The sequence below is a fragment of the Struthio camelus genome, chromosome 10, assembly GCF_040807025.1.
Source record: "Struthio camelus isolate bStrCam1 chromosome 10, bStrCam1.hap1, whole genome shotgun sequence".
Taxonomy (NCBI): domain Eukaryota; kingdom Metazoa; phylum Chordata; class Aves; order Struthioniformes; family Struthionidae; genus Struthio; species Struthio camelus.
This window is the reverse complement of record NC_090951.1, coordinates 3154681-3168082: the sequence shown is the minus strand read 5'-3', so window position 1 is coordinate 3168082 and position 13402 is coordinate 3154681. Positions and strand designations below refer to the sequence as shown.

The 13402-nt window shown below is 48.0% G+C and overlaps 2 protein-coding genes across 2 annotated transcripts in view; one reads left to right on the top strand and one right to left on the bottom strand.

Moving 5' to 3' along the window:
- Positions 1–7979, top strand: part of JPH3 (junctophilin 3) — a 61125-nt gene extending 53146 nt beyond the window's left edge. The window contains exon 5 of the mRNA XM_068955319.1: positions 5888–7979. Coding sequence (XP_068811420.1) covers positions 5888–5968 — 81 coding nt within the window. The 3' untranslated portion in view covers positions 5969–7979. The remainder of the gene's footprint in view (positions 1–5887) is intronic.
- Positions 7980–13160: 5181 nt separating this feature from the next.
- KLHDC4 (kelch domain containing 4) overlaps positions 13161–13402 on the bottom strand; it is a 30689-nt gene continuing 30447 nt past the window's right edge. The window contains exon 13 of the mRNA XM_068955321.1: positions 13161–13323. The gene's annotated coding sequence lies outside the window, so the exon portion shown is untranslated. The remainder of the gene's footprint in view (positions 13324–13402) is intronic.

Here is a 13402-nt window from a genome sequence, read left to right as displayed (position 1 = left end):
CCAGCTTTTGACTGAAAGGGAACCCAAATCTTTGAGCAGCACCAACCACCAGGCCCCAAACGTGCCGTTAATTCCCCGCTCCAGACGCCCGTAACGCGAGGACTCGACCAGCACCAACGCAACGATTCGTTCAGCGACGCAGCTTAACGCCGTGCTACGCGGTGCCGAGTCCCACCTGAACGTGCACACGGGCTTCCCGGCTGGATGTGAAATTTGGCATTTGGACCTCGGTTTGTTCCCCTCCCTGTTTCGGAGGGGGAGCCGCCTGCAGCGCACCGTGCGGTGCCGGGAGCCCAGGGCTCCCGCAGTCTGCGAGGGGCCAGCGCGAGCCGCTGGAAGAGAGCGGCTCCGTGCTCGCGAGCGCTGCTGCATATGGACACGCATCACCTCACCTCCTCCTGCTCGCGCTCTGCCCGTCGTTCGCGGAGCAGCGCGCGGGCTCTGCAGCCCTGAGCTCGGCAGCAGAGACCGGCGGAGAGCCCGAGTCTCTGCATAGCGCCGTTGCGCCTTTCCTGTCTCAGGCCCTGCTTCTAAGGGGTACCAAGGACAGAAGCGATGAGCTTCTGGGCAAGACCCTGCTTTCTCACCAGGCGCTTTAGCCGCTTGCCTCGTTTCTGCAGCACATGGCTTTTCTGCACCACCCGCCTCAGCTGCACACTGGCAGCAAGGGCCTGTTTCTCTTGTACAGGCACGTTCTGGGCAAACCCCAGCCTCCCCTGCGCGCCCTTCCTGGAGTCACGGGCGATGCAGCAGCACGCTGGAGGAGGCCACGTTAATCCCTTATGTCTCTCTTGGTAAACGCTCTTTAACTGTTTAGCCGCAGCCCGCTCCTGCGGGGGGGATTTGTCAATTCAACACAAATGCTGTAGAGCTGCTGAGTTTTCAGCATTTTTTCCAGCGCTGAGACTGGAAAACAATGTATATATTTTTTTGCTGATCCAAGCCCTTAGTAATTACACTTCATAGGTCCCAGAGGGATTTCCTAGGTAACCTGCACTATGGTTTCCATGGCAGAGAGACATAGCTCGTACTCTGCGATAACAGATAATAATGGATTGTTAATACTTAAATTAACTATGCTACAATTGTATTTGTAGACCAGCTGTCCCTTGTATTCCCAGTAAGACTCTTGCGTTGCCACACAACAGTTAAAAAACAAGAAACACAAACGGAACGGAGAGGCACAAATGGTAGCGCTTAGCTTCAGCCGTGATCAGAAGAGCAACGTGGCAACAATGACAGGCCGAAAGAAACACTCAGAGAGATAACTGCTGCTTCACTGAAATAGTTCACTCATTATTTCCGCAGTTATGATTATCGTTACTACTACTGTGCCATTATAAGGGTTTATTCATGTTTTGTTTCCAAGGGTTTGGATCTATGTTCCAGCTCTCTAAACATTGGAGCAAATCTTAAAGTCCTTGGAGGCAATCCCGGCTTATACAGAAGCACCCTTTCACCTACCCGGTACTGGTGTACCTGACCCTTCACTGGCAGGTGTTTTTCTCCTACTAAGAAGGAGCCCTGGGATCTTATTAGATATATATATATAGAAAAAAAAAAATAAATAAATAAATAAATAAACAGTCCCAGAGCTGATGAAATTTGCCATCATCTGCTATGCAAGCAGAATGCCGAGGCACATCAGAGATTGATTAATTTTTCCTTTCCTGGAGCCAGGCTGGTAACCATTCTGGGTGGAATTCATCTCACGTCACTCGGTCCACAGACAGCCTAGGTGGTTAGCTCAGACTGGATGTCTAACATTTAAACAGCTAAAATTGGGTGAGAGGACGCTGCCAACTGGCGTCTGCTTCCTAGCAAAGCAGGTTCTGGACTTGTGGGCACTGTGCTGGGAGGCAGAGCGGCATTTCGAAACCGAGCCCTGTCTCCTGAATGACAGACAGGAGAGTTTAAACAAATCTTTGCAGTTTTTGACGGCCTTCTCTAGCAGTACTATTTCAGGCCTGACTGAAGAGAGCGTTGTAGCTTTTAAAAAGGAGGGGGGGGGGGGGAAAGAAAAGCTTAGCAGGCTGCTTGCTGTCTGTGACACAAGCCCCAAGTTCAGAAAACTAACTCGACCTCTGGCTTTCTAGTGCCCTGGAGTCTGAGATATACTGCTAGCTGCAGAGTCTTCTCTGGGCTTCGCTTTAAATCTCATGTAAACTTGCATTTAAATCTCAAGTAATGCAAAGATGAGATAAAGCACCACTGAACTACGAAGGCAATATGCAAAGCTGCAAATCAAGGGCTACTTCTCTTATTCCTAAACATGGGTGGGCCCTGTTAGAGATCCCGCATACGGTGTACAGAGTTGGAAAAGTATTAGCTACTAGTTCTAAAAGGCTGGATTTAGCTACAGTCAACCGTAGTTCACTGACCTATTGCCAGGCTGGGCTCTGGAAACATCCCTCCCAAAGCACAAACCCAGAAGTAATTCATCTTCTGACCGGGCACTTAGCAGGAATCGTTCTTAGAAACGGATGACACACATCCCAGGACAGTCGGGCCATCAAGGGGAAGAAGGACAGGCATTTACTCTGAGCAGACGTTTTAGGCACAAAGATCTTACTAGATAGAAATAAGCCAGGCATAAGAAGCATTTAGAAGTGCTGCAGGATTCGTAATTGGAGCTAAAACGAAAGCTTCAGAATCACAAAGCTGCTTATCAGATCAGCTGTCACAGCCAGGCCTCCAGCCCCCTGCTAAGGTGTGCCGGGGTCTCCCCGGGGGGAATATCAGGACCTAACATTGCTGCGTGGAGAGCCCTTGCTGGAGTTAGCACAGGGAAGAGGGTGTTAAAATGAGGAAACTGTGAAAAGGAAGCAGAATTTGTAGGCTGTCAGACAGTTGGATTTCAGCTATTCAGTATGCAAAGAACCCTCCCTTCCCAGGTCATCCTGTTTCAGGGGGTGCATTCCTGGTAAACGCAGAGGAGGACCTGACATATGCATTGGCAAAGCAAGCATTCTCTCCTGGCCCTACATTGAACGGGGAGAGGTGCAACGTGCAAGTAGGTGCAGACTGAAGGAGGGGGCCGAGCAAAACTTTGGTGCAGGGAATTCCAGCTGCAGCTGAAGCCAGCGGGTATGTGCATGCTGCTCAGTTGTTGGCTCCCACCGTTTTTCAGATGAGGACATAACTTTGATGTACTGGTGTTTAAATGAAGGGTGTGTGCCCTCCCCGGATGCCATCGCATCACTGTCTGCTGGACATAGGTGCCAAAGGATTGAGATCTCAGTCAGGCCAGCCGCTCCGTCCCAAAGCATCTGCGTTTGCGAGGACAGAGCTTACGTGCCAGGGAATTAAGAGACAGCCAGTCCTACTCTACGCCTTTTTTCCTGGGATGAGAAAGCAGCCTCCAGAGCGTATCACAGGCTCATGTCAGTTGGTATATAAGTTTGCCTCCTGCATGTTATTCAGATGGTCCAGTGGTGTGAGCAGAGCAAGGGCAGAAATGGTTGCTGCTGCTTTGGCAGGGGAAATCAAGCTGCAAGTGGACCAAGGCTAATACAAGCGTGATAGAGAGCAGTTAAGTCCTCCCCTGGCTGTGAGGTGGAGGGAACCGAATGCATTTTGTGTCTCTGTGGTGCCCTGCCAACAGAAACAATGACAGTGATAATCACCTGCAATCTGTTATTACATTAACACAAGCTCAAAATCGTGAAACCCAATAATCTTTTGAAATGAAGCTAAACCACCAAAAAGTAAATAACACACCGCGTCGCAGGGCTTGGCAGCAGCAAGGCCGGGGGAGAGGAGTGGCAACAGGGGGGCGGTTTCTGCCTTTGAAAGGGTTTGCGTGGTTGCTCGACGCAGTCGAGCACGGATACCTGGCTGCCAGGAGAGTCTCTGAAATCCTTCCTTTTGGTTGGCTTTCTCTGACCCTGTTGCTAAGCGACAAATATGCCTTTCCAGCGAGCTCGAGCATCCTCTCTCCCACCCACTCCCAAATGCAAACTGAATCAGCCTTCTCAGAAGAGAGACGCTCTCTGTCCAGCAAGGAGCTTTTTTCCAGCAGCTCTGCAGTATGGTGCAAGGACCTGCTCAGAAAGGGCAGCCACCCCTGCCTTATGCCAGTGGGAACAGGCAAAGGCGCTTTGTTGCGGGGACAGGAGCGAGACGTGGGGACAGGAGCGAGACGTAAAGAAAAGCGCTTGTACCATTCTGGGCAATTAAAGCTGGCGCAGCTCAGTTGCGGCAAGAATAGATGAGGATACCAGCTACTCCGAGAAATAGCTACCACCTACCTGCACGCACGCTCGCTCACCCTGATGCGAGCCACGTTAACACTTTAGGACAGCAAATGTTTGACGGCCTGGGACGGCAAGGACTAGAAAGCAGGGTGGATGTTTTCTGACTGTCGTTCTGGATAAAGATCGGTTGTAGGGTTGCCTGCAGTCCCAATGCCAAGTCGTCTCTTCCCAACATTCCTGGGATGCTAATGGGGTCCAACAGCCACATCCTAATCAGGTTCAGCACAAGGCAACAGCATTAAGGGGAATACGGGCTAACTAAAAACACTTCAGTGTAAGACATGTCAATCAGAGCCAGTTGTCCAGGATGCCTTTATGGTCGGGGAAAGCAAAAGACACTTCCAGGGTGCGCTTAATCCAGGCTAAGGTGGTCATCGATATGGGCCAGCTGAGCCAGCCGTTTCCTTGACCTGCAATGGGGGTTTAGATAACCAGCTCGCAAGAAAATATGTAACGTTCAGGGAGATAATCCCACCCTAGAAACCCAGCTGCAGACAGGTGTTCCCACACTGACACCTTGGTGGAAGGTTCCTCACATAGTCTCCAAGAGCTTAATTTGTTACACGTGAACCTCAGAAGCAGTTATTAGAGCTTTCCCAAAACACTGCCCTAACGTAGACCACCATATGCTGGCCTCACTTTTCCTGTTACCAGGACACCTGTGCAAGTGATCACATTTACTGGGAAATGTCCTTTGAAAACTCCTCCAAACCATCCATGAACAACTGTATGATCCAATACAATGCTTTTTCCCCCTTTTAGTTGACCACCTCAGGTAAGCAACTGATTCTGGTTATTCTTTTTAGGCCAGATTTCCTCTGTACATGATATGGTGGAATCCAGGCACACCTGCGGTCTTAATAGATGGATCCAGTGTGTGTCCATCTCTCAGGTCAACCTTGGTGTCTGTCTGTTGGATCCAGCAGTCGCTGGGTCTGGGGCTCACATTGGGACTTACATGCAATTTGTGCTAATGCATCACAGCAAACAGAGCCTACCCCAATACTCGCTGGTATACATACATGCCTTTTAAGGAAAATGAATAGAAAGCAACTGTCAAAATTGCTAAGAAAACCAGGAGTTCAACAGCTTTGCTCTCACTCCAGCATAAGAGGGACAGTGCCACCAGGGCTCCCATGACCCCCAAGTGTGCATCAGGCTATGTATGAGTCAAGGTGGGGAAAGAGCAAAGGAGCCCCTGGCAGAACCATTTCATTTCTGTTTTGGAAAGAGAAGTGACAGGGATTTTGTCTGCCTTTGCCAAACCAGCCAGCTGCCTTAGTAGGGCACTGTGCTAAGACAGGAGATGGCTGGGCCTAGGGGTGACCCGCGCACAGACACAGTGACAGAGGCAATAGATCCGGGTTTAGCCCCTACTTCTGCTCTTTGCTCATCTGTAAGCGGGAGACCTTTATTCACACCTACCTCCCAAAGGCAGCAGCGTGCAAAAATTCAGCAACAATTACCAGAAGATAGGGATCCTTGGCTGGAAGGCGTAAATCCACCGTTTGGGGTGTGCTTGCCTGCAGACCCCCCTGCCCTACCACATGGCAGCTCCGACCCCTGTACGACACTCGGCCACAGACAGACTTTCAACATGTCTCGTAACTTCTCTCCTCTTTCTCTTCCAGGGCTCGGCTCCCATTCTGGTAGTTATGGTGATCTTACTAAATATTGGAGTCGCCATTTTGTTTATTAACTTTTTCATCTAATTCAAGACTGTCTTGTTTGCAAAAATAACAGTTACATGTATGAATGGGGGAAAAAACCAAACAACAACAACAACAAAAAGGGAAAATCATAACTCGAACTGTCCTACGACAATTTCCAAGTCTTTTCACAGAAGAACAACAAATGATCGAGTCTCACTCACAGTTTGCCTTTTTTCCTGGGTAATGTTTTTTGGATTTTAGCCAAAATTCTTTGCTTGTATAACACTATGCTGTGTGGCATGGCAAAATGCTATCAACACTCTGCCCCCCCAACACTGGAAAGGATGAGAAGGGATCCCAACAAAATAAAACCTCAGTTCCCTTCCCCTCACCCCCAAGAATATAATCATGACAACAGTAATGAACCCAAAACAGAGACTAGATGAGGGCATCACGGGGAGATTTTGTTTCAGCTACGGGTCCTGGGATGCTCCAGGCTGAGTTTCCCAGGGAAATCCACAACAGCTTTAATGATAAAGTAAATGGAAGGGAATGGAAAAAAAAAAAAATCAAGCAACTGGTACTTTTATTCCCTTCTCCCTTTACAAACGGAGAAAAGTTGCGGTGAAGAGGAGAGAAGGAGCACAGGGACGGCACGAACCCTATCTAGATGTAAGAGATGGGAGAAGGGGAACAGGCCCCGTTTTGTCACCTGGTTTCAAAACAAAGAAGTGATTGGCATTTTGCTAAATTTGTTGGGGGCCGGGGCGGGGTGGGTGGGAGGGGGGGGGACGGGACTAGGGAACACAAGATGTGAGCTGTGGCCTCACCACCCTCCGGCCTTCGTTCCTCCTCCCCAAGCTGCTCCCCGACATGGAGTTTTTTCAGCCTCGCCAGGTGCCACTTTGTGTCCACAGCCAATTCTTTCTGGGTAAAACTTTGTAGCCAGGTCCCTCCTCAAACATATGCAAGCATCCTCAGCAACATGAGTTAACTCAAGTACCCGCTGGACATAGTGCTGCATTCTCTGACACGGGAAGAGCAGCACTACCTAAAGAGTCGAGCAGCCCATCCCAAACACGTCTGTGCACAGAGGCGCCAGGGAGCTGTTTGGTGGAGAGGGACTGGGGCAAGAGGGCTCAATTCTGATCCACCTAAAATAAAACAAAACAAAAATAAATTAAATTAAACTGTTTTTAAAAGGCATCTGGGGAGAGCACTGGAGCACGTCCCAGAGAGGAGGGAGAGGGTGGTGGGTTTGTCTCTTACATCTTGCTGTGGACTGTTTCAGACATCATGCTTGGGCTCTGAGCATGTAGTATTTTGCACTTTGTAATGCAGGATGTATATTCCAGCTTCCAACATGTCCCTGTAAAAAACAAAAAAACAAACATCATTGGCAATGGCAGCCTCTAAGGATGTATTCTTTTCTTTTTTTTCTATTTCACTTAATTTGTTTGTTTATAACATCTTTGTAATATGCCTGCCTTGATTTTCTCCCCTCCCCTGTCCCCACTGAAAAAATGCATACTCATTAAAGATGCCGTATCCCTGTTTTGAGCTGTTATGGTCCCAATCGCAAGAGTGTGGTCTTAGCTCAATTGCTTGGAAATGGCTGACATGCTGTTGCATTTCAAAAACGACTGTACTGTTTCCTCCCCTCCCTGTGGCCCGAGACCACGCGTGCAATCTCTCCCTGCCTTGGAGATCGGCTTTGCTGGTGACCCACCACCACCAGGTACAGTTCAAACAGTTACTGCTCGTTTGGGATTTGGTACCTCCAGGGATCAACCTCCACCCTCAGCTCTGCCCCGTTCAACAGGAGAAGGTGTGCGTGTGGCAGCAGTCCGAGGTGGGGGGACGTAGCCCCTATACAGGTATCCTGGGGCGGCGGGGGGGAATCCTCCTCCACATTCCACATACAGAGTGGTTGGGTGCAGCCCTGACTTGTGGACTCAGCTTTGCTTTGCTTCTGTTTTAGCTGTTTCTCTGCTACCTTTTCAGCAGATTTCTTATTACACTGCACTGGATTGCTATATTTTTAACCAAAAATAAACGAAAGATTAGAGCATGTGCCAGTTAAATTCAGTTCTTTTCCTTACACGGTCTTTCGCACTCCCTCTTGCAGTTTTTCCTTCCTCCTTTTCCTTCTGTCCCTTTTCAAGCAGAGGGCTACGGGTGGCTAGGATAAGTGACACTGAAGGCAGCGAGACCCCAGTAACTTTTCATTCCACTTTCCACGGCAGTTGTCCATGCTTTTGGTATCTCTTCATTTTTTCTGTTTTTTTCCTTTTTGGTCCCTTGTCCTCTTTTTCACTCGAGTGGTTGCTGCATACCTGAAATAAACCAAATAATGACATATTTTAAGTGCAGCCCTAGGAACTTATCCATGCTGCCACATGTGTTTTGTGATTCTGACTGCAACTCTCAGTAAAGACTCTCGGGAACTTTTTTTGTACATTCCAGCTGAGTGCATGACACAAAGGTCCCGCCAGGAGCAGGTTAAAATAGTTGTGTGCAAATGCAGTACAATATTTAGATATGTATAAAACAGTACAGAAATGCCTATCGTTATCAAATAAAAGTACTAGTGATTTCATGACTAGCTTTTTCACACTGGTGACCGACCAGTTATTACTTGCTCTTGTCCATGTGCCAGCAGTTGCATTTACAGACACAGCACATTTAATACAATTCAGATTTTCCAACTCTTGGTTCCACCGGACAAAACCTCAGTCAAGCTGAGGTTTGCTCAGCATGAAAGATAGCCGGAGACCAGTATTAATTGGTTCCCAAACCACATGTTTAAAAATAATGATTCCTTTATTAATCACGAGGAGCTGAGCAATTTATCTTGGTTCTAGGCTTTTCACATCTGTTCAAGGCCAGAAATAGCCTTAAGAAGTAGCCCAGAGAGAGAGTTAATTCAGTATATTTTCTTTTTCTTATGAGTCCTGGATTCCTGCATATCTACCTATGGCACATTAAAACATCTATCACCACATGGTATATAAACCTATGTAAATTGTCCATACCTGCTGTTTTATGTCCACACAGACAGAATGCACGTGAACAGCTGAAGTTTTGTATCAAATTTCTTAGGCTGTGGTGGTATTTTTATGTTTGTATAGTGGAACATGCCGCACCTTAAACACAAGGAGGAGATGGAGCTCAAGGAACCAGCCCACCTGAGCTGGCTCTCATGCCATCGCAGTAAAATGCAAGAGCCTGGGGAAAAGGCTGTGTCCCCTCCCCAGGGATGTCCAGACCCTCCTGGCAGGTCTGTGTGAGCTCACCTGTGTGAGCAATGGCCTGGTCTGACACTGCAACTTTCAGGAAGGCATGAAGAAAGCAATAAAAAAATTGTCCACCTGCTCGCCCCACGTCAGCCTCTCACCAGCCCATATGGTGTCTAGTTTGCTTGGAACCGAGACCTAGATCCTCTGAGAGCGTTAGACGTCTCTCAGCCCAGGGCCTGATCTTTCAGAGATAAGGTCTTGCAGCATCCGTTTACTTCACATGGAAGTATGAAGCCTCAGTGCTGCTAAAGAAAAAAGAAAAAAAACCCTGCAGACTACAGTGTTGGAGGTGAGGGAAAAAAGGAGAAATGGCAGGAAAATAATGTCATAGTGAAGATGAAGGGGTTTATTGAAGCCCAAGGACCAACTAAACGGCCGGACAGGCTCTGGCAATTTAAGGGAGGGCATAAAAGTAGGAAATTTAAAAAATTGTCTTGGGCTGAGGTTGGCTCCAGCAATTTTTGCTAAAGCAGAACAGAACAGCGGACAAACTGCATCCTGTCCATGCTGCTCATTTTTGCTGGGAGCAAATTGCTTGCATGGAAGAATGGCCTTGAAGATTCTTGACGCGGTGGCAGATTTTTCTCGTACCTGGTCAATCCCTTGCACAGGCCCTAAATGAACTGCATCAGTCATGTTGTTGACAATTACTGATTTTCATGGCAAGGCTCTGTGATGAGCTCCACACAGAACCCAAGGACCATTGCTGGAGACAACACTGAGTGTGGTAAGCGCTGGACACATGCCTTTGAATGACAGATCCACCAGGACCACGCCTCCCCCAGAGGCATTTTAGGCTACTGCGTTCCTTTTATCGGTCTGTTCTGCCTAATATTAGCCCATCAGCACAGGCACTTAGCTGCAGCATCATCACCAGCCTGTTTTTGCAGGGTGTGCATAACCACCTCACTACTATGCCCAGCCAGGGAACTTCAACAGGCAATGAACCCCTCTGGTTACCAACCAGTGCCCAAAGGTCTAAGTACATGACTCAAATAGAGCACGAGCTGTGTCCCTTCACCTGAGGCATCTCTGAGGTCACACTCCATGACATCAGAGGGAACTTTTTACTTTATAGAAGTTGAGAGCTGCCAAGCGTTGCCCAACGGTTGTTGCTGGATGAATGGCTTGGACATGCTATGGTGGGTTGCACATTCCTGTCCCACCAAGAGGTTTCAAACGGACTAATGAAAGATAAGCATAAGAGAGGTACGTATTAACACACAGGTGTTATATGCTCAACTACACTGCTATCTAATTGATTCACAGTCCTTACCATCTGCCTATTTACTTTCATCCCCTGTTCGGGTACAGTATTAACAGCACCAATAGTCTAGCAAGACTCAGGGCCTCTTACAGACTCACTTCTTTTAACACAGTAAGAACACCAAAATCCAATCCCTTGCTTCCTGTGTAACAACAGCTGCACCCTCCCCAGCAGCAGCTGCATGTTGGCATTTCTGGTACCAGGCGTTGTGCTTTTGTTGCAAGGGAAGGCTGGGAGCACCACCCAGCAAGCAGCAGGGGCACCGCTCCCCAGCCCCCTCAGTGGGGAGCATACTTGAAAGCTCTCTTCTTGCTCATCTATACCCTTAAGTGATGAAGGATGCTGCAGCTGTTGGGCCAATAGCCGTTTCCCAGCAGAAGCTAAAGCATTTGATATGTTCCCGTTCCCCCATCCCTCCGAGGCCTGCTGTTGTACGAGCGCGTGAGTCCTTAGCCTTTCCATCTCACTGATGGACACAGCCTGCTCAAGGTTACACAGTACTGACTAGACCCACCAATGATACTGCTGCAGCAAGAAGCAGAAGTTTTACCAAAGCTTACAAATAGTGAATGAATCCAGACTCACTCCAAGAGGAATGAGCAAGGTCGAGATCAGCCCCGCACATGCAGAGCATGGCAAGCCTGACAAACGAGTGATTTGCCAGTAGGAGAGTATGGAATTGCTTTATCTCCATAAGCCACCATAGCAGGTAGGCCTTGAGACCAGCAATTCAGCATGATTGAACTAAGTCATCACCGTTAGCAAAATCCCAAGGAAAGATGCTAGGACCTGTCTTTCCCTCCACAAAGCGCATTTATCTCTTGGTCAACCCAATTACTTTGCTTGCTCTCTGATAAACTCCACAGCAGGGTATGTTTGCTTCCACACCCCAGTCACGCTACAACAAAACCACAGATGTGGGGGAGAAACAATCCCACCTGTTAAGAGCTAAGCTTGAGTCAGAGATGAAACCACTAACCTTCTGCTGTGGCATTTTTTTGTGTGGCCCCTAAAGTAAAATGTGTTTCGGCTGGCACTCTTCCATTCTCTTTTTTTCCTTCCTAGCACCGTATGTAAACATGATAGAAAAATGCAATTTTAGTTTGTTATTTACAGTGCAATTACAGTGTGCATGTGTGGCCCAAAAGAAAAGGAATTACTGAATATATTTTCCTCAAAGAGTGAGTAAAAAAGTTAACATCAACCTTTTCTTTCTTTTAGCTAAAAAAAAACCCCAATAGCTTGGTTGTTTCGAGGTATAATAATAAACTGAGATCTCTTTATGCTATATAAACGTTTATACACATTTAACCTTTTGCAAAGAGATGGGCAAAAGCAATGGTCTGACAGAAGCCAAAAGAATAAGTGAAGTTCATCTGGGTGTTCATCCATTAAAAGAGCACAAGCTTTTCTGTGTTCATCTCAGACAGAAGAATAACTATTCCTAGGACAGACACTGCTGGAGTTTCTGCTTCCTAGCTTTCCACCCAGTTCTAGCCCTGGTCCTGCCCTCGGGTATCATTTTGGGCAAGTCACTTCACTGATGTGTATCTGCTAGCAAAATACTTACCTCCCTCTTTAAGGTGCTTTTGGACCTAACGCAAGAAAAACTACCATAGATCCGATTCAACATCACTGAATGGGCTTTAATGGACGTTCAGCCAATTCTCAGGAGAGCCAGGCACCGTTATTGTTTGTTATCAGCATAATACAACCTGCATTTCTTAAGATCTGGGCAGAGCCCATCACGCTTTGACCTCCTCTGCAGCCACAGGTGCTTAAAATAGTAGTAATAATCAGGTGTCCCTGGCTGGTTTTCTGCCACAGAGCACATTTACCTTTTCTTAGAGGCATCATTTACACGATCAACACATGACAGCTTCCAAGGCTTCCACAGTTAGAGCAGCAAGAGATGGGCCCTGGTGTCCAGACAGATCCTCCAGCTGTCGCTGGCTGTATGGCTCAGAGGGAGCGCTGCAGTTGTTTCGTTTTTTCTGCGAAATGGTGGTTGCAGATGCATCAAAATTTATTTCTGCCTCAAGTTCAATAGCTGCAAGTGCTCTAGTGAGAACGGACGCTGTGTGGGTTTCAGTCCCCGTGCAGGCTGTTCCAATTACAGTGCTGAGCCTTGTTTTGTCAGAGCTGACGACTAAGCCTCAGTTTGGAGGCCAGGACAGTTTGCTATATGGCAGCATGCTCCCATCATGCACCTTAAGAAATCGGTGCCTCCTGAACCAGGCAGTATGACCAACGGCAGCCTCTGCTGGCTCATCCAAAAACCCAGCTATGAGAGAACTGAAGCAGTGGGTGCTGCTGAGTCCAACTAACCTAAGCCACCCTATAACCCTGCTGTGCCTATAACCTCATTCAGCCCCATTTCACAGCAGAGCACTGATGGCCCTGGGGAGTCGGCATCTCCTCTGCAACCCACCCCCAAAGCCTCGTCTGCCCCTGCTCTGTGAGGCAGGCAGCGCGTGCCCCGTGGGCGGCCGTGCAAATGCAGCTACGCTGCTTGCAGGAGCAGGACAGTTGGCTGATCCTGACTCACAGGTTGCTGGGAAGCATGTCACTTCCAGTCCATGCCTTCTTGAGTCATACTTAGCTCCGCACAAAACATAGCTAGAACTATGTTCCAGAGCCCTTGATAAAAAGAGAAAAGGAAAAACCTCACGCTATCACTGCATACCTTCCAGCTCATCTGATGCATCTGGTTCTCTTTTCCAACTCTCTCTTTACCAGAAGACAGAGAATATTTTCCTGCGGCTGCAGCGCTGTTCAAAACAATCCTTCATCCTGTGGCACTGCTGCAATCAGGTTTCAGCTTTGGGAAAATCTTCCAGTGTGTTTATCTGTATTTTAAGCAATCAAAAGGCAAAAAATGATCAAGTAGATTTGGCAAAAAAGCCCAAGCTACCCTCTCTGGTGGGG